The sequence below is a fragment of the Myxine glutinosa genome, chromosome 1 (assembly GCF_964187855.1).
Source record: "Myxine glutinosa chromosome 1, kmMyxGlut1.1, whole genome shotgun sequence".
Classification (NCBI taxonomy): domain Eukaryota; kingdom Metazoa; phylum Chordata; class Myxini; order Myxiniformes; family Myxinidae; genus Myxine; species Myxine glutinosa.
This window is the reverse complement of record NC_136261.1, coordinates 102079926-102103939: the sequence shown is the minus strand read 5'-3', so window position 1 is coordinate 102103939 and position 24014 is coordinate 102079926. Positions and strand designations below refer to the sequence as shown.

Here is a 24014-nt window from a genome sequence, read left to right as displayed (position 1 = left end):
TCTGGCGATGGTAACGAGAATGGCACACATAGAGCGCATAGTCTTGCCTTGCACACAATTCTGAACAAAAATACCATCGATAAATTGAACATGCTACTATTGATATTATTGATATTATTGATATTATTGATACTATGGCCTATTGATATTATTGCCTATATACCCGTATCATCCATGCATCCTATTATGTCACATACTACGTACATTGCCATTATCTGTAGCTTTATTGATTAATTATTAGGATATTTCATGACCACTGTTGTGCATATTAAGGTGAAATTGCATCAATGAAGGTGAATATGAAAAGAAATATTCAAACCATATTCCCCATGGCTAATCGATCATATGTATGAAGTTTTGCATGGATCTGTTATATTAAGTGGTTCTGGAGAAGAACATTTTTTAAACGTTTTTATTTTCAATCCAATATGGCAGCCAGAACACGTGACCGATGACGTTGTAAATTTAATTCTTCTCTCACATCGGGTCGTAGATCTTCAGATTTTAAGATTTTGCAGATTTAAATCTTCAGGATTTTGATTCAACCAATTAGGCTGGAATACCAATTCACTGATTATGTCACCGTTATCACCCTATATCAGTGGCGTAGTTAGGGTTTGTGGTGCCCAGGGTCAAAAGTCAATACTAGCACCCCAAAGGCACTAGCATAATCAGGAATTTATATGGGAGGGCGGGGGGTTGTGGGGGGGGAGGGGTATATGAAGGAGCCCTTCCCCAGCGAGCTCAGCAGAAGAGCTGAGCTCCCTTACTCGTTCTGAAGAACATAATGGGATCTTTAATGTCCACCAACTAATGCCGGCAGACGGGACACCCAGTTTAACGTTCATCTGAGGGACGACACACATTGATGAATTTGTCTGACTGTGAAACATCGGGATGACAGTTTGGATGTAGCTGGTTCGGGATTCAAATCCAGTGTATGTACTTCGAGGCTATCCTGCCAGCCCAACACACTCGCTGAGGCCTCTCACCACATTTACCCTTCTGTCCAGATCCCTTGAGTGCCAGCGCCTTCTTTGCTTTTTTCCCTCACAAGGCTGTCCTCACTATACCTCATGGGTCATACGTCATGGCGTATCTTGTGTGTACATGTGGGCAGGGATTAAGGAAACTCCAACGTGAAAGAGAAAAAAAAAATAAGTTACAAGTGACTCGTTAGCAAAAAAAATCAAATTTTCAAATTTAGTAATAAATGACCCTTCAGATGGTCATGGGAACAATAGTTGACATAACTGGTGTCCCTGGCCGGTAATAAAATAAAATCAAAATATGGTGTGAAATAAAAAAAAAAAGGTCACGAAATGAGTACCAGTGTACTGGTAATAGAGGCACTGCACTGCATCAGCAGCACAACCGTGCCATCAGCCAATGATGCTACCTGCAGCCCTGTGCTGCATACGAAAGAAGAAAAATAATAGATACATGGGAATCGGATTGTAATTTTTCAAACAATGAGATGCTCTTGTTTTAATCGGTCATAGAAAGCAGGTCTTTTTAGACAGTGCTGGGATGGATTTAGTGGAATTATTTGTTCCTACATTCTTCCATCCCTTGATTTCCATGACATGACCATATAATGTCTTTATTTGCCCACATTCATTGAGGCATTTTCACAGCTTTTGTTCGGTCAGTAAAATGTGACAAATGAAAGGCCACCTGTGGTTAAATAAGCTTGACACCTGATTTGGGGAGAAGTTCAAATTCACAACCCCTGATATAACTTTCCACATAACTTAGGAAGTGGGCGGTATCCCTTTTTATGCATTGAAAAGCTCTTGGCATTAAGTTTTGAGGAGTGCATTGGCCAGTTCAGGCCATCGTTTATCAGTGGGCTCAAAACAACTCTGACCATTCTGCTGCTGAAAATGCATACATGCATCAAGTTAGCCATTCTGCTCTCATGCTATATATATATATAGATAGATATACAGTCACGTGAAAAAGTAAATACACCCCATGTAAAGTTTTGACTTTTTCAACATATTTCAACATACAGCTATTTGATCTTCATTTCAACAATATTGATAGATAAAGGTGATATAAAATAACAAATATCATGAAACATTTACATTTTGTAGTCCATTGTATAATTTAAATAAACATAAATGCAAATTTCGCATGTCGAAAAAGTAAGTACACCCCTACATTTATCACTGCTTCAAATACCTAAAATTTGAATCAGGTGCACCAGCTCAGGTGCAAATGATTAGAACATCGTTAGAGAGGATCTTGGAGGAACCTGTCTTATTTAAACCTCAGACATTTAGTTTGGTTTGCTCTTTGTTGTTGAAGTGTGCGGAATCACCATGCCGAGATCAAAAGAGCTCTCTGAGGCCTTCAGAAAGAAGGTTATAGATGCCTACGAGTCTGGGAAGGGATTTAAAAAGATCTCCAAACAATTTGAAATCAATCATTCGACTGTCCGGAAGATCATCTCCAAGTGGAGAAGATTCCAAGCAACTGCCAACTTGTTCAGGCCAGGCCGCCCCAGCAAGTTCAGCCCGAGAGCAGACCGCAAGATGCTGAAAGAAGTCTCTAAGAACCCCAGAATGTCATCACGGGACCTACAGGTAGCTCTTGCCATTGTTGATGTCAAAGTGCACGAGTCTACCATGAGAAAGAGGCTGCACAAATTTGATCTAAATGGGAGGTGTGCCAGGAGGAAACCTTTGCTGTCCAGAAAGAACATCAGGGCAAGACTAAAGTTTGCCAATGAACACCTATAATAATAATAATAATAATTCATTTATTTTGTATAGCGCTTTTCCAGAAGCCCAAAGGCGCTTTGACAGAGTGGAAAACATAATGCATAACAATACATGAAAACAACAATTGCAAAAAGACAAGAATCAATAGGGAAATATTTAAAGCAAAAGGAGGGAGAAGGAGAAGAGATAGTCAGGGGTTAAATGCTGTGGGTTGAATGTTGAATGCAGCGTTGAACAGGTGGGTCTTTAGTGATGTTTTGAATGTGGTGAGTGAGGAGGAGTCTCTGATGGTGTGAGGTAGTGAGTTCCAGAGGGTGGGAGCAGCGATGGAGAAGGCCCTGTCCCCCCAGGATCTGAATTTGGTCCGGATGGAGGGGGTCAGGAGGTTGGTACCAGCAGAGCGGAGGTTGCGGGTGGGAGTGTGTCTGGAGAGGAGGTCAGCCAGGTAGGATGGGGCCAGGTTATGGAGGGCTTTGTATGTCAAGAGGAGGATTTTGTACTGGATTCTCTGGGGGATGGGGAGCCAGTGAAGCTTGTAAAGGACGGGGGTGATGTGGTCACGGGTCCGGGAATGAGTGAGTAGACGGGCAGCGGAGTTCTGAATGTATTGGAGTTTATTGGTGATTTTTGAGGGTGAACCATAGAGGAGGCTATTGCAGTAGTCCAGACGGGAGGTGATGAAGGCGTGGATGAGGGTTTCTGCAGCCGTGGAGGAGAGGGATGAGCGGAGACGGGCAATGTTTTTCAGGTGAAAGAAGGCTGACTTTGTGATCTGTTTAGTGTATTTGTCGAAGGAAAGGGTTTGGTCAAAGATGACGCCAAGATTCCGGATGTGAGGGGAGGTGGATACTGGGATACCGTCGATGTTGAGGGCAAAGTTATGGGTGGATTTTGTGAGCGTTTTTGGGCCAATGATGATTATTTCAGATTTATCACAGTTAAGCTTGAGGAAGTTGATTTGAAGCCAGGATTTTATTTCAGTGATGCAGTTTGTCAGGATAGAGTGGGTGTCGGTGGAGACGGACTTGGTGGAGATGAAAAGCTGGATGTCATCGGCGAAGCAGTGGAATTGGAGACCATGACGGCGGATTAAGTGACCGAGCGGGGACAGGTAAAGGATGAAGAGGAGGGGGCCAAGAACTGAACCTTGGGGGACACCTTGGGGGAGGGGAGCAGTGGGGGATTTGCAGTTATTGATGGAGATGAACTGGCATCTGTCAGAGAGGTATGATTTAATCCAAGAGAGGGCAGTGCCGGTGACGTTAAAGGTGGATTCAAGTCGGGTGAGGAGGATAGTGTGATCGATGGTGTCAAAGGCAGCGCTGAGGTCGAGGAGGACGAGAATGTTGAGGTTGCCAGCGTCAGAGGAGAGGAGAAGGTCGTTGGTGATTTTGAGGAGAGCAGTTTCAGTACTGTGGTTGGAGCGGAATCCGGATTGGAATGTTCAGGTTGGAATGTGCTCTGGACCTAGGCAAAGACCAGCACTTCTGGGACAATGTGCTCTGGACAGATGAGTCAAAGGTAGAGCTATTTGGTCACAGTACCAGAAGACATGTTTGGCGAAAACCAAAGACAGCATTTGACCACAAGAACCTGATATTATATCCTGATGATATATCCCTGGTGTTGGGCTAGTGGCTAGGGTGCTGGCTTAGGATCCTAGGATCCTGGGTTCGAATCCTGGTGGATTGCTGAATTAACGCCAGGGGGGTTGACTCAGCCTGTCATCCTTCCGAGGTCGGCTAATTGAGTACCAGTTCACTGGTAATTCCCTGTTTGTCATTAAAGGCGGCAAAAAGGGTTGGCGTCAGGAAGGGCATCCGGCCGTAAAACATTACTTCAAAAAGGGGACCGAAAAACAACAACAACCACGGTTCCCGAAAAAGGCCAACCCCCGCTTTGCGGGGAAAAATGGCCTCTAAAGGTGGTTATTTTTTTTTATAACCTGATACCAACTCCAAAGCATGGTGGTGGAAATATTATGGTTTGGGGCAGCTTTGCTGCATCAGGGCCTAGGCAGCTCAACATCATAGAATCCACTATGAATTCTTCATTGTACCAGAGGGTGCTTGAGGATAATGTGAGGCCATCTGTCGGTAAGTTGAAGCTCAACCGAATATGGACCTTGCAACATGACAATGACCCTAAACATACCGGTAAATCCACCAAGGAATGGCTGAAAAGAAAGAAATGGAGGGTTCTGAAATGGCCAAGTCAAAGCCTGGATCTAAATCCCATCGAGATGTTGTGGGGGGATTTGAAATGAGCTGTGCATGCAAGAAACCCCTCAAACATCGCACAGCTGAAAGAATTCTGCATGGAGGAGTGGGCAAAAATTTCTCCCAGTCGATGTCAGAGACTGGTAAACAGTTATAAGAAACGCCTACTTGAGATTGTTTCTGCCAAAAGGGGCAATACCACCTATTAGAGCCAAGGGTGTACTTACTTTTTCCACATGTGAAATTTACATTTCTGTTTATTTAAATTATACAATGGACTACAGAATGTAAATGTGTCATGATATTTGTTATATTATATCACCTTTATCTATCAATATTGTTGAAATGAAGATCAAATAGCTGTATGTTGAAATATGTTGAAAAAGTCAAAACTTTACATGGGGTGTACTTACTTTTTCACGTGACTGTGTGTATGTATGTATGTATATATATATATGTATATATATATATATATATATATATATATGTGTATATATATATATATACACACACACACACACACACATACATATATATATGTATGTATGTATGTATGTATATTGTAGTGAAAATGGATCAAAGTTGAACCCAGGTGTGATGCTCATTTAAACCGCTGTGCGGCGTCTATAAGACCTCGGACGACCGCGACCCAAGAGCCACTCCTGCGACATTATTCTATGACATGACACCTGATTGAAATGAAGTTGAAATGAAGATCAAATAGTTGTATGTTGAAATATGTTGAAAAAGTCAAAACTTTACATGGGGTGTACTTACTTTTTCACGTGACTGTAGTATATACACAAACCATTAAAGAGATGTGATGTCCTCTCTCCTTCTATTTTTAATAGCTTTTTGGTTTTGTTGAAATGTACCAACCTCTTACGGTGAAGAGAGAGAGCTCAGCTGCCCTCTCAGGCTTCCTACAGTCTGTTAGCATGAAAAAAGGCTGCTGTGATTCAGGTACGTTTTGGAACCATGTCTTCCATTAATTCGATATGTACACTGCTGTGGAAAACCCTGACCCATTTGGGAGTTGCAATATACTGCATAGATGTTATGAGCATAAACTATTTACTTAAAGCCTGCACCAGTGTTTTCTACTATTATAACAATGTTGACCGTTGTTAATACAGCTTAGTTTGGGTAAGAAGAAACTAAGCTCGTCATTTAGCAATTTTTAATTCACATTGGTCAGAATCTTCAAAAAGTAGTGATCACAATTCACAACAATTCAAAGTGAACTTTACATGAGCAGCTAATATGAAGTGTTGTACCCAGCGAATCCATCATTTACCAATCAAATCTAATTGATGACTCGTTGACTGTTCCTCAACATTAACATCAGGTGTTCCTCTCCACGCATCCATATAGCTTTTGCAATGTAGAACACAGATCTATCGGGATTATCTCTCAGATTGAAACAAAATGGCTAACATTTCAGTGGAAGATCATCAAAGAAATGTGTTTCTCTATAATGAAGGAAAGATATTGAGTAAAAATAGCTTGCATCATTTGATTTTCAAAGTCTGAGATCTGAAGGACAATCAACAACTGCAGTACAGAGAAACATTATCTCTAATTGACAAACCCAGCACTGGAAGACCAAAAATGGTGTCTAACAAGGATGATCAAATTAATACTTGAAGATTATATCCTTGAGGAAAAGAATGAAGACAAGCATTGAATTGACAACAAAACTGGTAGAAGGCTCAGCTGTCGTTGTCCATCAAGTCAACGGTCACTTTTGAAATCAGGATTTAAAGGATGTGTTGCAGAAAGAAAACCTCTGTTAAGGGGGACAAGACTAAAAGGCTAAAATATGCACAGGAACATTAAAAATTGGACTCTGAAACAATGGTCAAGGGTGCTTTGGCCAAATGAGTCCAAGTATCAGTTATTTGGATCTGATGAAGACAGTATGTGAGACGACCAAAAAATGAAACTTATTTACAGCCTTGCTCGAAACTATTAATTAAGCATGGAGGAGGTCCAATTCAAGTTTTGGGGTGCATATCTATGGTGTTGGAAAATTGATTAAATTGACGTTCTATTGATTGCAGCAAGGTACAAACAAATTTTAATCCATCGTGCTATATCCAGTGGTGCAAGACTTGTTGGTTCAAACCTCAGCAATATAATGATCCAAAATACTCATGAAGATAACGCTGGAATAAGTAAAGCATTTGCAAAGGAAAAAGGAATCTGGAGTCCTTCAACCCCCAATGGCCCTCCCAAAGCCCAGATCTCAATATAATTGAACCTGTATAGAACCATTTGAACAAAGAAAAAGTAAAAAATAATTCCAGCAACTTCTATGATCTTTGAAAGGTCTTGGAAGAAGCGTGGAACACCATTTAACAAGAGTTTATAACCATTTTTTTTTAAAGTGTCCCTCGAAGAATTTCAGTGGTTTTGAAGGAAAAGGGCGGACAACCGGACATACTCACTATTAGTTTATATCAAAGGTATATTGTGTATAAATTGGTTATTTGAACAAGATTTTCTTTTTCATAAAGGTGAATTTGCATTGAACACAAAGTTTCAGTTGGCATCAAGTTTTGGGACTAACAGTGAATAAGCGACATTAACAAACCGGCATAGAGCTGGACAAGAAGAGATGCAGCAGAAATTTACCAATCTTATTTGAGATGTCACCTGAACATCAGCCTTTGGAAAATTGTTTGATGTCATGTCTGGTTACACAACTTTCCCTTCAATGTGTTGGTGTCCATGATCTGTACTTCTCCATAAATTCTCTCCTAAAGTCTCCCTTTTTTGCACACTGTGCTAAAACCTGATTTCAAGCCTAAGCATTTTAGTCATGGTGAGAGCTGGATTGAAAATTTGGCAAATTTGGGCCAAATTTTTTTTGCCAAATCTAAATTTAACTTGCCAAACAAATAAAATCTCCTTTCTTGGTCTTCTGTTTGTCCTTCTGCTTCCTTGAACTCCCTATTAACCTTTTTTATTTCAGAGGAATCATAAAAATCAGATGACATTTCTTTGTGAATGTTGAGAAAATAGCTGCAAATAAAAATGCAAAACTTTAATGGTTGACTTTAATTGGCTCATAATTTAATCGGTTTGCTCCAACTTTTGGTCGATTACAATAAAATATTCATCAGATTGAACTTTTATTCATATTTTATGAATAACAGCTTAAACCCTGGTAGTTTAATGGCACCCCTGTCACCATTGTACACCATATATGACCCTTTTGATGCTGTGGAATTGAAGATTATGAGTATATTGGGTATCTCTTGCAATGAAGCGAATTAGTATTTTTTGCCCATTCTGGTTTGGATGGTAGTCAGCTGATCTGTGGTTTTTTTTGTTTGTTTGTTTATCCTCTTCTTTAGGAGCAAACTTCCTAATTGTCCCCCACCCTCCGATGAGGTCAGAGACAGAGGATATTAAAATGAGCTACAATCGATCGATCATCTGTCCATGTACTTTTGTGTACGTGATATTTCAAAATCCTTTTAACTTTTAGCTTTCGTATTGCAGGTATATATTCTTCATGCCATGATTCCAACCTAGTTAAATTATGGCTGTGATTGGCTGAATACTGTTGCCATGGCAACAATCTCAGTAACTTGGCTTGTGTACATGATATATTTTAAAAAGTCGTTCAAGATTTAGCTTTCATATTACACAGATCTATTCCTCATACCACCCAAAAGGTGGGGGACCTTTAGCATCAACTCCTTATTTGTCATTTTATCCCATCATTTTTTTTTGGTGATCTCCATAAATCTTCAATTTAATTCCTCTATATTTGCTTGTATTCCATCAAACCTCATGCATGCAAGGATAAGATGGAGCTTTTTCCCACCATTGACCATAAAACCCTTTCTCGGTATTTTAGCTTTGCAATGAGCTTTGATTTGGTTGGAAAAGTAAATAGCAAGTCGTGTTAACTGCCTCCTCTCCAGCTTCACAACCATTGGCAAACCTGAATGACAACAACAGAGTTCATGGCTCTCCCCTTGGTCGAGTGGAGTCCTTCTTGTTTGCTCTCACCAATGCTGACACCAATGGAAGGGTGGTGTTCACTAAAGAGGGTGGGTGACAATTTTGGAGATGTTTTTCCTGCTTTTATGAGTTGTATTCTTCTCTTTTTTTTTCCTTCCTCCACATTGGATTATTTATTTTATCACCTTATTTTCATCATTCTTCCATCACCTGGTGTTGCTCTAATGGTTAGGGCGGCAGGCTTGGGATCCTAAGGTCCTGAGTTTGAATCCCGTTGAATTAACGCCAGGTGGGGCTGACTCAGCCTGTCATCCTTCCGACGTCGGTAAAATGTATACCAGATAACTGGTTATAGAGAGGCATTGCATTAGCGGCAGACACGCCCACTGAAAATGATGCAACCAGCAGCTGTGTGGCTACACACAAACCACCCATCATTCTTCCACTTTTTAACATATTTTAAAACTTATCCACTTTCTAATTACACATCACAAAATCTCTTTTAACTTCCACTCGTGCTACAATTGTTTTTGAATATGACCATTAATGAGACCACCCAATTGTAGAATTTGATTTTAAAAGCAGCATCCTATAATGGACACCACTGCTGCACATCTCAATTGTTCCTCTTCTGCAGGCACTGTAGCTTGCAGCTCTCTTCGGTTCATGATGCTTAATCCAGCAGTTCATTTTGCTGACATCGTGCAGGATTGCCGCTCGTTGATCATCGCTGGTGGTACTATGCAACCTGTATGTGCATCCATCCATCCTTTTTTATTTTATTTTCAAAGTTACCTCTCAGCATTGCCACTTGGTTATATTCACATGCAAAATATAATATCTGATTTATTTGTGTACAGTAATACCTCGTCTAGCACTCAGGTTGTGTTCCTGGTGAAAGCTCTAAGCAAAAATGCACCAAAAGGGGGGTATTGTACCATTGTTTATATGGGGATGCATTCTCGACGGCGTTATTTCTTACTCATGAGTGGTATATAAGGGCTTCATTGGGATTATCGTTAATAGCGGTAATAATAATACGAATCTTAAGCATATTATTTTAAAACTTCCAGAAACACGTGACTTCTCCGGGTGTGATATGTTGACGCAACTGAAGGTAAAGTGAAGTGGAGGTATTGTAACAACTAAGACTGCACAAATTCACCATGGTTCTGTAGTCCAAGAATAACTTGCTCCTGTTCACTAGCTTATCTTTGGTAGAATCTGTTTTGCACCCTCTTGTCTTTGGGAGTGATGGTTGTTGACTTCCATGCAGAGAGGTGGAGGCAAAAGGACAAACTGAATAGGTCAGATAGAGGGGAAGCAAGAACGGCATAACAGGATTTGAGAACACGGACACTGAGCTACCTGGGTCTGTCGCTGCAGCAGGGTCTAGGATGGGCAGAACTTTCTCGACCTTCTCGATTGAGAAGGACACAGTCTAGTTAGCAGTGCGTATGTTGTGATAAGATGGGGGAGAACTGGATGAGTTGGGAACACGAGACTTGGAGTGGAGGCCAAGACAGAATTTAGACATTCTGCTTTATCTCAGGCAGATTCTGCTGTAATACCATTGAGCTGAGGGATGGGATGGAGGAGGAGCATACACCAGAGACAGACTTGACAAGGTGCCACCATGACTTTGAGGAAGAAGACTGCTCTCCCCTCTGGGCAGGTAGGTGGTCTTTCTGTCTTCTTCCGACTATTCCATTCAATTCCATTCCATTCTATGGAATACTGCTCTCCCCTCTGGTCTGGTGCTCCTGCCTCACACCTAGCTCGTCTTCACGCTGTTGAAACCAAAGCATTCAGAATCATTGGAATCTCCCGCGATGAAGCCTACTCCAAGGGCCTTTCACTCACTCACCGCAGGCGGGTTGGTGGTCTTTCCGTCTTCTACCGACTCCTCTCTGGCCTTGCCCCCCCAGCTCTCTCTGGGCTCTGTCCCCCAAATATTCCTACAGGTCGCACAAGATCTGCCTGCAACCCTCTTATGGTTAAACTGCCAAAATCAAGAATTTCTGCTCACCTTCACTCCTTCATTCCTCTTTTCTCCCGCCTCTGGAACAAACTCCCTCACTCTCTTCAATCCCACTCCACCCTCCAGGCCTTTAAAACAGTTGTTCACCACCATCTCTTATCTTCCCCCATCCAAAACCTTGATCTTTTCTACCCCCGCTAATTTCACCCAAAATCCTACACTTTTTTTTGAAATACCAACTTCTGTCCTGGAAGTCTTTGGTCTCCTTGTGTTTTATACCTCTCCCCCGCCCCCCCCACCTTCCCATGCCTCCTCCCCCCAAGCCTTCTCCCTCCCACACTTCTCCCTGCTCTCAAATGTTGTGGTTGTGTGCTTCCCCTTCTCTCCCCATCTTGTCTTCCGCTCCCTCTTTTTGTATATTTTGTTTGTCTGGTTGATTTGTTTGTGAAATAAATGTTAGCTCGTTCACGAGCCTCGATTAAGTATACAAAAAAAGAAAAAAAAGAAATATATATATATATATATATATATATATATATATATGTATATATATATATATATATGTATATATATATATATATATGTATATATATATATATATATATATTTTTTTTTATTTATTTATTTATTAGGGTGTCACTAAAATGTAAAGTTTGGATTTTTCATACTCTCACCCCGGGAATCTATTCGATTAGTAGTAAAAACTTTGTGACTGAAAAATCATTTGGATTGAATAACTTTAAAAGGTCACCCCCGGGGTCCAAATTATTATTATTATTATTATTTATTTTTTTAATTTAAAAATCAGATTTTTGTATTCCAATCAGATTTTTAAAATTTAAATAAAACTATTATTTGTTCATATTTTTTATAAATACGAATGAATGACCAATGAACATAATATGTTCTACAATTCTACATATATAGAACATATAGATTCTACAATTCTACATTCTGCATGTATAAAATTATCGACGTCTCTGCGGGCTTCTTCTTCAGTTTTTCCGGTCATCCATTTCCCTAAGCCTTATCATTTTTCCTTATCCAGCGTCCGTTCCTCTTCTCTCAATTGTTGTCCCCCGTCGCATAGCGGAGCGAAAGGGGGACGATGGCTTTCCCCTCCGTCCGTGTGTCCGTCCGTCCGTCCGTGCGTGCGTGTGTGCGGGCGTGCGTGCGTAAGCGAAGGACCGCATTCAAATTTGGTGTGTGGGTGCAACCCACGTCAAAATCCAAGATGGCCGCCACCATGTATGTCTGAACCTTGTGAGATGAATATCTTGAAAAAAAAGCGAAGTACCAACGTCTAATTTGGTGTGTGGGTGTATCTCGGCATAAGGACGAACACGATTGAAAATTGGGTCGCCACGTCAAAATCCAAGATGGCCGCCACCATGTATGTCTGAACCTTTCGCTTAACATCTCTTTCAATCCTGATAAATCTCACACTCTTACGATGTCTCTCCGAAAAGACCGACTGGACAACCCTCCCATCCACTTTCTGAATAATCCTCTCCAAGAAGTTCTATCACGCAAGCTTTTGGGTCTCACTATTTGCCATGATCTTTCCTGGGAAAACCACATTTCAAATCTGGCCTCCAAAGCCAGTCGCCGACTGGGCATCCTCCGTCGTGCGAAGTCCTTCCTTGGCACACCTGAGCTCCTCACCACATACAAGGCTTTCATCCACAGCTCTATGGAATACTGCTCTCCCCTCTGGTCTGGTGCTCCTGCCTCACACCCAGCTCGTCTTCACGCTGTTGAAACCAAAGCGTTCAGAATCATTGGAATCTCCCGCGATGAAGCTAACTCCAAGGGCCTTTCACTCACTCACTGCAGGCAGGTTGGTGGTCTTTCCGTCTTCTACCGACTCCTCTCTGGCCTTGCCCCCCCAGCTCTCTCTGGGCTCTGTCCCCCAAATATTCCTACAGGTCGCACAAGATCTGCCTGCAACCCTCTTTTTTTTTTTTTTTTTTTTTTTTTTGTATACAAGATCGAGGCTCGTGAAAGAGCGAACATTAATCACACAGAAAGACAAACAGACACATAAAACAAATAACATCGGGAGCGGTAGACAAGATGGGGAGAGAGGGGGGAAGGACACAAACACAACATTTGAGAGCAGGGACCGAGAGACATGGAGACATCGAGAGATCTGTGGGAGGGAGAGGGCTTTGGGGGGGAGGCATGTGAAGGGGGGGAGGCATGTGAAGGGGGGGAGGCATGTGAAGGGGGGGGGGGTGGGAGAGGTATAAACATATGGACACTGCCAGGATTTCCAGGAAATAAGTTGGAATTTCAAACAAGGTGGATCTGGGGTGAATTAGTGGGGGTAGAAAAGATCAAGGTTATGGATGGGGGAAGATAAGAGATGGTGGTGAACAGCTGTTTTAAAGACCTGGAGGGAGGAGAGGGATTGAAGGGAGTGTGGGAGTTTGTTCCACAGGCGGGAGAAAAGAGGAATGAAAGAGTGAAGGTGAGCAGAGAGCCGAGATTTCGGCAGTTTAACCATCAGAGGGTTGCTGGCAGATCTTGTGCGACCTGTAGGAATATTTGGGGGACAGAGCACAGAGAGAGCTGGGGGAGCAAGGCCGGAGAGGAGTCGGTAGAAGACAGAAAGACCACCTACCTGCCTGCGGTGAGTGAGTGAAAGGCCCTCAGAGATAGCTTCATCGTGGGAGATTCCAATGATTTTGAAAGCTTTGGATTCAACAGCGTGAAGCCGAGCCAGGTGTGAGGCAGGAGCACCAGCCCATAGGGGAGAACAGTATTCCATTGAGCTGCGGATGAAAGCCTTGTATGTGGTGAGGAGCTCAGGTGTGCCGAGGAAGGACTTCGCACGACGGAGGATTGCCCAGTCGGCGACTGGCTTTGGAGGCCAGCTTGGAAATGTGGTTTTCCCAAGAAAGATCATGGCAGATAGTGAGACCCAAAAGCTTGAGTGACACAACTTCTTGGAGAGGATTGTTGAGAAAGTAGATGGGAGGTTGTCCAGTCGATCTTTTCGGAGAGACATAGTAAGAGAGTGAGATTTGGCAGGATTGAAAGACATGTTCCACTTGTTTGACCAGTCTGTGATTTTGTCCAGGTCTTCAGAGAGTGAGGAGGCTGCAGACTGCCGATCTGAGGGAAGAGGAATGGAGCGGCAGAGAGTGGACTCTTATGGTTAAACTGCCAAAATCAAGACTTTCTGCTCGCCTTCACTCCTTCATTCCTCTTTTCTCCTGCCTCTGGAACAAACTCCCTCACTCTCTTCAATCCCATTCCACCCTCCAGGTCTTTAAAACAGCTGTTCACCACCATCTCTTATCCTCCCCCATCCAAAACCTTGATCTTTTCTACCCCCGCTAATTTCGGTCCCCTTGTGTTTTATACCTCTCCCCCCCCCCCCCCTTCCCATGCCTCCTCCCCCCAATTTTATACCTCTCCCCCCCCCCCCCTTCCCACGCCTCCTCCCCCCAAGCCCTCTCCCTCCCACACTTCTCCCTGCTCTCAAATGTTGTGGTTGTGTGCTTCCCCTTCTCTCCCCATCTTGTCTTCCGCTCCCTCTTTTTGTATATTTTGTTTGTCTGGTTGATTTGTTTGTGAAATAAATGTTAGCTCTTTCACGAGCTCACCACATACAAGGCTTTCATCCGCAGCTCTATGGAATACTGCTCTCCCCTCTGGTCTGGTGCTCCTGCCTCACACCTAGCTCGTCTTCACGCTGTTGAAACCAAAGCGTTCAGAATCATTGGAATCTCCCGCGATGAAGCTAACTCCAAGGGCCTTTCACTCACTCACTGCAGGCAGGTTGGTGGTCTTTCGGTCTTCTACCGACTCCTCTCTGGCCTTGCCCCCCCCCCCCCCCCCAGCAAATTCAGTAAACAAAAAAAAAAACCTTGTGAGATGAATATCTTGAAAAATAAGCGAAGTACCAACTTCTAATCTGGTGTGTTGGTGTATCTCGGCATAAGGACGAACGCTATTGAAAATTGGGTTGCCACGTCAAAATCCAAGATGGCCACCACCATATATATGTCTGAAACTTGTGAGCGAAATATCTCGAACAATAAGCGAAGTACCAACGTCTAATCTGGTGTGTGGGTGTATCTATTGGGTCGCCACGTCAAAATCCAAGATGGCCGCCGTGATGTATGTCCGAACCTTGTGAGATGAATATCTTGAAAAATAAGCGAAGTACCAACTTCTAATTTGGTGTGTGGGTGTATCTCACCATAAGGAAGAAGGATATTGAAAATTGGGTCGCCACGTCAAAATCCAAGATGGCCGCCACCATATATATGTCTGAACCTTGTGAGCGAAATATCTTGAAAAATAAGCGAAGTACCAACGTCTAATCTGGTGTGTGGGTGTATCTAGGCATAAGGAAGAAGGCTATTGAAAATTGGGTCGCCATGTCAAAATCCAAGACGGCCGCCGCCATGTATGTCCGAACCCTGTGAGATGAATATCTTGAAAAATAAGCGAAGTACCAACTTCTAATTTGGCGTGTGGGTGTATCTCGGCATAAGGAAGAACGCTGTTTAAAATTGGGTCGCCACGTCAAAATCCAAGATGGCCGCCGCCATGTATGTCTGAATGTTGTGAGATGAATATCCTGAAAGATAAGCGAAGTACCAACGTCTAATTTGGTGTGTGGGTGCATCTCGGCATAAGGAAGACCGCTATTGTAAATTGGGTCGCCACGTCAAAATCCAAGATGGCCGCCACCATATATATGTCTGAACCTTGTGAGCGAAATATCTTGAAAAATAAGCGAAGTACCAACTTCTCATCTGGTGTGTGGGTGTATCTAGGCACAAGCAAGAAGGCTTTTTAAAATTGGGTCGCCACGTCAAATTCCAAGATGGCCGCCGCCATGTTTGTCTGAACCTTGTGAGATTAATATCTTGAAAAATAAGCGAAGTACCAACTTCCAATTTAGTGTGTGGGTGTATCTCGGCATAAGGAAGACCGCTATTGTAAATTGGGTCGCCACGTCAAACTCCAAGATGGCCACCACCATATATATGTCTGAACCTTGTGAGCGAAATATCATATCATAGCATGTTTTCTGCGTCTTCCACTTTGTCAACTCACATCACTTCACCGACGGGGACCTAGGCGTAACGCTTGTTCTCCTTTCAACTCCCTAAACCACATCAAAACGCTGTTCTTTTAATATCATTCCTGCTTCCCAAAAAAATATTGATATTTCTACGCACAAAAGAAAAAAAAAAATTGCAACACGTCAGTCATCTCCCAGATTTCGCAGTGATTGGTCTTACATAGAAATCATATTCTACTTAATCTTTCTACAGATGGATACCCGCAAACAGGTATACTTGCTACGAACAACGGTGGATGAGGTGAAGGAATGCAAGCTTCCCTCATATAGGCAAGCATTCGGGCATTTCTTCTACCTTCACCATGAAAATAAACTGACAGTCCGGGACGTATTAAGGGAGTCTTGTCGAGCAGTGATGGCTTTCTGGGATAAAGCTCATATTCCAACCAGGCTCGAGCAACATTGCATGAGCAAACTAGAAAAAGTTTTCGATGAGTGGAAAGGCCTCAAGAAACACGCTTCAAGGACAAGTGATTCACACAAGACGAAGGGAAAACTTTTAAGTTCCATTGGAATTGGACTTTAAGGAAAAGTGAATAAGAACTTTTAAGTTCTGAATTAAATCAAACCAGCCTAAGAAGTTTCCTTTTGTTTCATGTTTGGTGTGTGTTAACTACTTTAGTGGAACTATTCGTGATATCTAATGTTACTGTCAAATGTACCGTTCGTTTCCGTCCTTTTGAGGAGAAAGTATCATGGACAGACAAGCTTTTTCGCAAATCAACATGTTTTCATGGTAATTTATAGTTGACTTGAATAGCTTTTTCCAGACATGGTCAATAACCTCAACTTCTGCAGTATTCATAAAAAATGAACACATAATAAATGTCAATGTCCTATACGTTATCTCTATGTGTTATGTTGAAAAAAAACCTTCCTTACCCACACAGCATAGCCACTATCTTCACGCAATAAAATGTATTAACAGTATCGGTCCTAATTTCATATAAAGTATGTACAGATACTGCTGATGCATTTTCAATTTTATTGACCTGTGTCACACAATGCTAACACTCTACTGTGGGTATGTCTATATATATATATATATATATATGTATATATATATATTGTTACAGACGCGGCTTTTAGATGTTATATGGACCGAGCGGTGGTGTATTTAACCGCGTCCGAACAGTTACTCCCCGATTAAAACCCGATTTCACCCGACGTTGACCAGATCGCCCCACGGATATTCAATCGGGAAATCTCTAAAGCGATCGCAAGAGAATGAAAAAGAAGAAGAAGAATACGGAGGAAGAACAGATTTATTATACACACACAAGCAATATTTTAGAGCGACCAATATTATTTACAGCAATAGATGGAAAAGAGCAGTCACACAGTGCATTGTTAACTTATTCTATTTCATTTACTTAATCCCCAAGACAAACGAGTAGGACAGGACGTTCACACTCACACGGTGGATATTGCAGGAAGGAATAGCTGAGGTGGACGCGTGGAGGAAGGCAAGGTCGGAGGCCGCAGCACCCCTCGCGGTTTTGGCGGGAAAACCTCCGTCGCGTATCCGCGGCCGTCACGCGCTGGCTCGGCACACCTGCTCCTCTTCCTGGGGTGGAGCCGTCTCCCTCCGTTCAGCGCGTCTCTCCAACGACAGGGGGGTATTGCAGGCAGGCAGGTAGGTAGGTAGGTAGGGCTTGCGGTGGATTGCGCTCCTCTTCCAGGTCATCCCCCAGCGTATCTCTCAAGGCCTCTCTTTGGTGCAGCCTCGTTGCTCCTCTCCAGTCATCTCTCATCTGGACTGCTAAAGCAGTCCCCTGCAGTCGCTTTTATCACCTCCGGCGGAATTAAGCCGCCGGCTCCGAGGGCACGCCTACCGGGTCACTCACCGCGGTGTTGATTGGCTGTTAGGGCCGGTTCACTCCTGCCCTCTTCTGACGAGGTGGAGCCACGCCTTTCTTCTCCAACCTTACCTCGTGGCCAATGGTGGTTTGAAGAAAACCAGCCAAAATGCGGAAGGCAATTGGAAGGGAGGTTTTGGGGAAATTGGAAGGGCCTACGCTTATTTTGTTTGATACAATGCAAAGTCAATCTAGTGGAAAACACATACTTAGCCTACATGGAATAAGGAAATACACTATTTAAAAGATATATCGTGACCTGCGTGTATGTTCTATGAAATTAATTAGGAGGACGGCTGCGACCATTATTTACATTACCAGGATGTTACCATACCAAAACCATACTCTTCACATCCGTTACCCTTCCTCCAAAATTGTTACACTCCTCAAAACCCGTTACACTTCTCAAAACCCGTTACACTTCTCAAAATCGTTACACTGCACCCTCCTTTCTTCAGGCACGTCCTCGGGCCTACTAGACTTAACTGAGTGTGACATGTAGGTGTAATTCCCTCTACAATTAACCTGACCCTGAGTGTGACAATTTTAAAACACAAATAAGTATGTCCCCCTATTGCATTGCATCCTGTCTAACAGACTCAAGCCCACAGTTAACCGAATTACGGAATTATTCTGAAACTATACATTTACGGTGGGGAGCATTATTTACAATGACGTGATTTCTTATTTACAACGCAACCCAGGACCTGTGTGTTTTTTTCTTTTCTTTTTAGGGAACAAGAGAAAGAAATTCCTGTTGGGAGGGAGGAGACAGCACGCATTGCATCGATGCACCAGTACCAATACCACCAAAGCACCCAAAAGCACCACAAGCACCACAAAGCACCACTCGGTGCGCAGTCACCATGGTTCATAATAAACACAACAAAACAACTGGTGGTGGTCTTCTCCTTGTCTGCTGGGCCGATGTTCTTCCTGACGTCTTCTGGCTTCATGCGGCCTATTTGGACATAATAAAAAGCACAACTTGTGTTCGTTTTTTTTATTATTATTTAGGGCCTCAGGGGCCAACTAAGGGTGGTCCACCTGTTTGGCATAGGTGCCACCTTACCGAGGTCCGCAAGCAAGATTCCCTGGCCACTATGGCCGGTCTCCAACAGAGGTGCTCTGCCCCAGAACCTGGGGTCCATCAAGTGGTACTTGGCCGCCGAACAGCGGTCCATAAAGTGGTACATCAACGCAATGCGTGCTGGTTCTGGGAATCTCGGGCGCACAATGGCCACCTCACGCACGCTCCCCTCGGCACCCAATGGCGCACAGGTCATGTGGGAGACAAAAGAAAGACAATTGAGCGAGGGGTAAGGTCACAAGGGTACACGTCAAACAAGGCAATGCAAGGTGAAATGCGTACGGAGGGCGAAGTGAGAAAGCTCGTCCCTACCGTACGTCACCCCCCTGTCACCTACACTACCCTTGCTCTTACCCCATATTTACAAAATCTACCCATTTACAAATTCGTCACTACTGTCACGTCTTCCCCATATTTCCCTTATACCAAATTCGTCACCACAATCCCTCTACTTCAAAATTTGCCATCACCAAATTCATCATCAATCCTCATAAGGAGGCAGAGATGGAACATCAAAGCACAATGTCACACCCACGTCATGATGCGTCTCACAATCCAAACATTTGCATCATAAAAAATAATCAAAACATGGCATGGTGTGGAGTTACCTGTCACCTCCGGTGAGTGGGTGCAGATGGTGCGAGGAGATCCTTCATCCTAACTATCCTCTAAATGACTTTAACACACTTTACACTACCCGGGGTCTTTCCCCTGCCAATCCATTGGCCACTTACACTATTGGTTCTAAAAACCAAATTCCCATTGACCAAACTGTGGTGCTCCTCAATTTGGGGTCTCACTCCCCCGATTCATCTCCCGGTGCCCTCGCACAATTTCTGGGCTGCGACGTGTAGCTCTCCCAGCAGGTCTACCCACCTGCACACCTCCACCACTGTAGTTGCCACCTGAGCTTACCTGCTCCTCACCCTAACCTAACTAACTGGGGAAAACCCCTCTTGGATCTGTCACCCCACTGGTGCCCTCTGGCACTGGGCTACCCGGGTCCGTCCTCCGGATCCTCGGGCCCCATCCACAACAACTACTACCGGCTCCCAGAGCCCACCTGCGGCCTCACCTGGCCGACATCCTTACAGTGGTGGAGTGCCCAAACCAACTACACACACTAACAGGCTACACGCCCAGCCATTTCCACAACACCAACGCACCCATCCACATACCATTCTGTCACCCGCACCACAGATGCCAATATCCAAACCACAATTTACCTGTACCCTCTACCTAACACTTACTCTACCCGCCCCGGGTATCCGTGATGGGGGTCCACTCTTCCCCCATTCACACCTTCGCGCCATCCACTCCACTCCACAATTTCCACCATACTCACTCCACGACCATCCATTCCAATACTCCATACCATTTATTCCATACACCTGTCTTTCATTCACCTGTCGTTGCACACCTGTGCAATCATACCTGGTGCCACCTGCACCCTCCTTTCTTCCTGGACCATTTGGTCAACACAACACGCAATCACCACTACTCCCTCATACACTGCTCCACACACCTGTTCAGTTGCACACCTGTGCAATCACACCTGTTCAATTCTCACCTGTTCAATCCTCACACACACGGCATCATCTCAGCTAACTTCTCCCCTCTGAAACTTGCGCTTCCCAGTCGTCCCTTTAAACTATTGCGCTCCCACGTCATTATAATCCACACTAATCTACCTGCGTCCCCACTACAGGTATCAGTCACTAACTAAACTTAACGTTACCTAATGTCAATCTCTTCTCGATCCCTATCATTATCCAAGCCCTCCCTGGCTCGGTTGTCATAGCCACCCCATAAACTATAGCGCATTTGCCCCCACCTGTGAGGGATGGTGGATTTGCCATCCCACCACATCGGGGGTCTCTCACTACCAATTTCGCTCGTCCAAATCCAACAATTCAAAAATTTTCCATTTACTGCCAATTCTATTCACTTTTCTAAATTTCGTTTCAAATCACTACTATCACTATCACCATCACCCGTCTACTTATTACATCCTCTCGGTGCGCCAATTCACATCACCCGTCTACTTATTACATCCTCTCGGTGCGCCAATTCACATCTACAGCCCGGCTTCGTACAGCCGAGCAATGAACGCGGGTCGTTTTTTTTTTTTTTTTTTTGCCAGCGGCTGGATACGTCCCGCATTCGGGGCAGGGACGGAGGCTTACCCGGGCCGAGATCCCATGCACCACTTCGGCGTGGAGCCATCCAATGTCCCGATCTCGACCTGCCGGCACGTCTCAATAGAAAGTGGTCGCCATGACGACCCTTCCTATCGAGCTGCCCGCTCCGCCTTGTGGAGCCCGGACGCGGCCGCTCCACGCGAGGCCCAGCGTGGATCGCGCACGGCGGTCCTTTCGAACCCGCCGTGGCTCGGATCTCCGCTGGTTCTCGCGGCACGCGAAGCCCGGCACGCACCGAGGGCCCGATCCGGCCAAAAGTCGACCTAACCTTTAACCCGGTTACCGTCGACGCTTCACCTGCAGGCTTACATGCATACGCTACCTCTTTCTTGCTCATACATGCAGCCGTTCCCATTCTCCTCGTACCTTTTCTTTCACACCTCGGTACACTCACTCCGCTCACCGACTTGGTCACACACCTGACCACCGAACACTTTGGCACACATTCGTTGCTCGCACACCTCACCAATACACCGCTTCGCGCCCCCTCCTCGGTCACCTCCTTTGTGACAATCACAGGTGTGCTCTCACCCGCACACCCAACCACGTGTCTCACTACCAATTCCAGCGTGCATTCCCACTCACGCTCTACCATTCCAGGTGTGCATCCTTCCATCCCAGGTGTACATCCTCGCTCACCTATCACAACCAGCTCACGCTCCGTTTCACTCTCACTACTCTCACCTCCACTCTCAGTCGCGCACTCACCCTTACTCTTGACAGCATGCGCTTTCCCCATGCACCCGTCCGTTACACACCTTTCTCGCGCATCCTCCCGCGCACACTTCTTCGTTACTTCCTCCGTAACACTCACCACAGGCATGCATTCTCCCTTACTCTTGACAGCATGCGCTTTCCCCATGCACCCGTCCGTTACACACCTTTCTCGCGCGTCCTCCCGCGCACACTTTTTCGTTACTTCCTCCGTAACACTCACCACACCACGCTTCCCTGTGCTCCCTCGCACACGCGCTTTGACCAATTCACTCTTGACGGCACACTCACTCCTCGGCGTGCACTTTTTCCTCACACACCCCATGGTCGGACATTCTCGCACACCCCTTTTTTCGCACACCTGTCCTGTCACACACCTCACCAACGGCCTTTCACGAACACCCGGATCCAAACCAATCCCCAAGCCGACTGAATCTCCCCTCACATCATGTACATTGCCACTCACCTCCGTACCTCGTCGCACCTTCTCTGCCACCTGCAAACTTTTTATTTGGTTAGTGAGCACCGCATCATGATTTGAACACAGACCTTGTACACATTCCATCACCTCCTCCCGGATTTCTCTCTTAGTTTCTGTCCGTCCCTTCTTAATTTCACTCACCTCTTCTCCCACTTCCTCTAATTTTTGTTTAACCTCTTTTATTTCCCGGTGCGTCTCCTCAAGTTCGTCCTCTAAGGCTACCGTGACCGTTTCTACGTGCGTCCTTACCTCTCGGTCCTTCGTCTCCATTGCTTCTGTCACCTCCTCCACCCTCATTGTCAGTTCCTCCCGTACCATCTGACATTGCCTCTGCGTCGCTATTAATTCGTTTTTAATTTCTTTTTGTGTCGCCTTTAACCCTCCTAGTACCGCCGTGTTCTTTTGAACCTGCTCCACTAACTTAGTTTGTCCCTCTGTCAGCTGCTCCACCTCCTCCGTCAGATCTTCTATTCCCCCCTGTAACTTTACCGTATTATTTCTCACCTCTTTCTCGATACGCTTTTCGCCTCGCTTTACCTCCTCGCGTAGCCCCGAGACCTCCTCACTCATCCCTCTTCGTATTTCCTCCATCTGGTTCCCCATCTGTTCGATTTCCCGGGCGGATTGTTCCCCCATTTCCCGCAATTTGTCCTCCATCCTATTTTCTAACCCCATTAACCCATTTTTCACCCCCTCTAACTGATTCTCTTGAGCGGCCATTCTGTTTTCTACCCCCATTAACCCATTTTTCACCCCTTCTATCCCATTGTCTAACCCCTCAAATTTCTTGTCTAACTCCTTAAAATTATTGTCTAACCCCTCAAATTTCTTGTCTAACTCCTTACCGGTACCCCTCGCTTCGTCCCTCATTACCCCCATTTGGTTTCCCATTACCCCCATTTGGCCCTCCAATCGCTCACCCTGAGCATCCATCCGGTTCCCCATTTGTCCCATTTTGGCTTCTAGCCTGTCCATAAGGGCCCCCATTTTTCTGCTTTCCATTTTCTCACTATCGTTATTTTTCTGCATTTCCACCATGAATTGGGTCATGAAGGCTTGCATTTGGGTCGCGCTCATTGGTTCCGCGACCGTGGCCTCCTCAACCACGTGCGCGAGGGCGCCATTTTGTGCGTCTGAAACCTCCGCAACCACATTGCCATTTTTCTCCTCCTCCCTTTCCTCCACATACATTTCCCCGAGGTCCTGGGTCGATTCCACCCTGTCTATCTCTCCCACCGACATCCGATCGCCTTGATTGTCCATGGCGCGATCTCCAACTTCGGGTTTTGCTTTATAAAACAAAATAAATTTCGGCAGCTTGTAATTTTGAGCGCGTTAAGCGCGCTTCGGGTCCGATCTCCCTCCTCGACACCAATTGTTACTCTAATAGTACAATTGGTGTTCCAAAATTTGGGCCTAACAAATTTAGTCCCAGGTTCGAATCCAACTCCTCGACACCAATTGTTACTCTAATAGTACAATTGGTGTTCCAAAATTTGGGCCTAACAAATTTAGTCCCAGGTTCGAATCCAACTCCTCGACACCAATTGTTACAGACGCGGCTTTTAGATGTTATATGGACCGAGCGGTGGTGTATTTAACCGCGTCCGAACAGTTACTCCCCGATTAAAACCCGATTTCACCCGACGTTGACC

The 24014-nt window shown here is 44.7% G+C and overlaps 1 protein-coding gene across 2 annotated transcripts in view; it reads left to right on the top strand.

Moving 5' to 3' along the window:
* The window catches only part of DDX11 (DEAD/H-box helicase 11), a 172491-nt gene that overhangs the window by 93980 nt on the left and 54497 nt on the right, over window positions 1–24014 (top strand). For both annotated transcript variants that reach the window (XM_068116011.2, XM_068116002.2), the window contains exons 16-18: window positions 5800–5911; window positions 8887–9015; window positions 9564–9676. In XM_068116011.2, the coding sequence (XP_067972112.2) occupies window positions 5800–5911; window positions 8887–9015; window positions 9564–9676 (354 nt within the window). The remainder of the gene's footprint in view (window positions 1–5799; window positions 5912–8886; window positions 9016–9563; window positions 9677–24014) is intronic.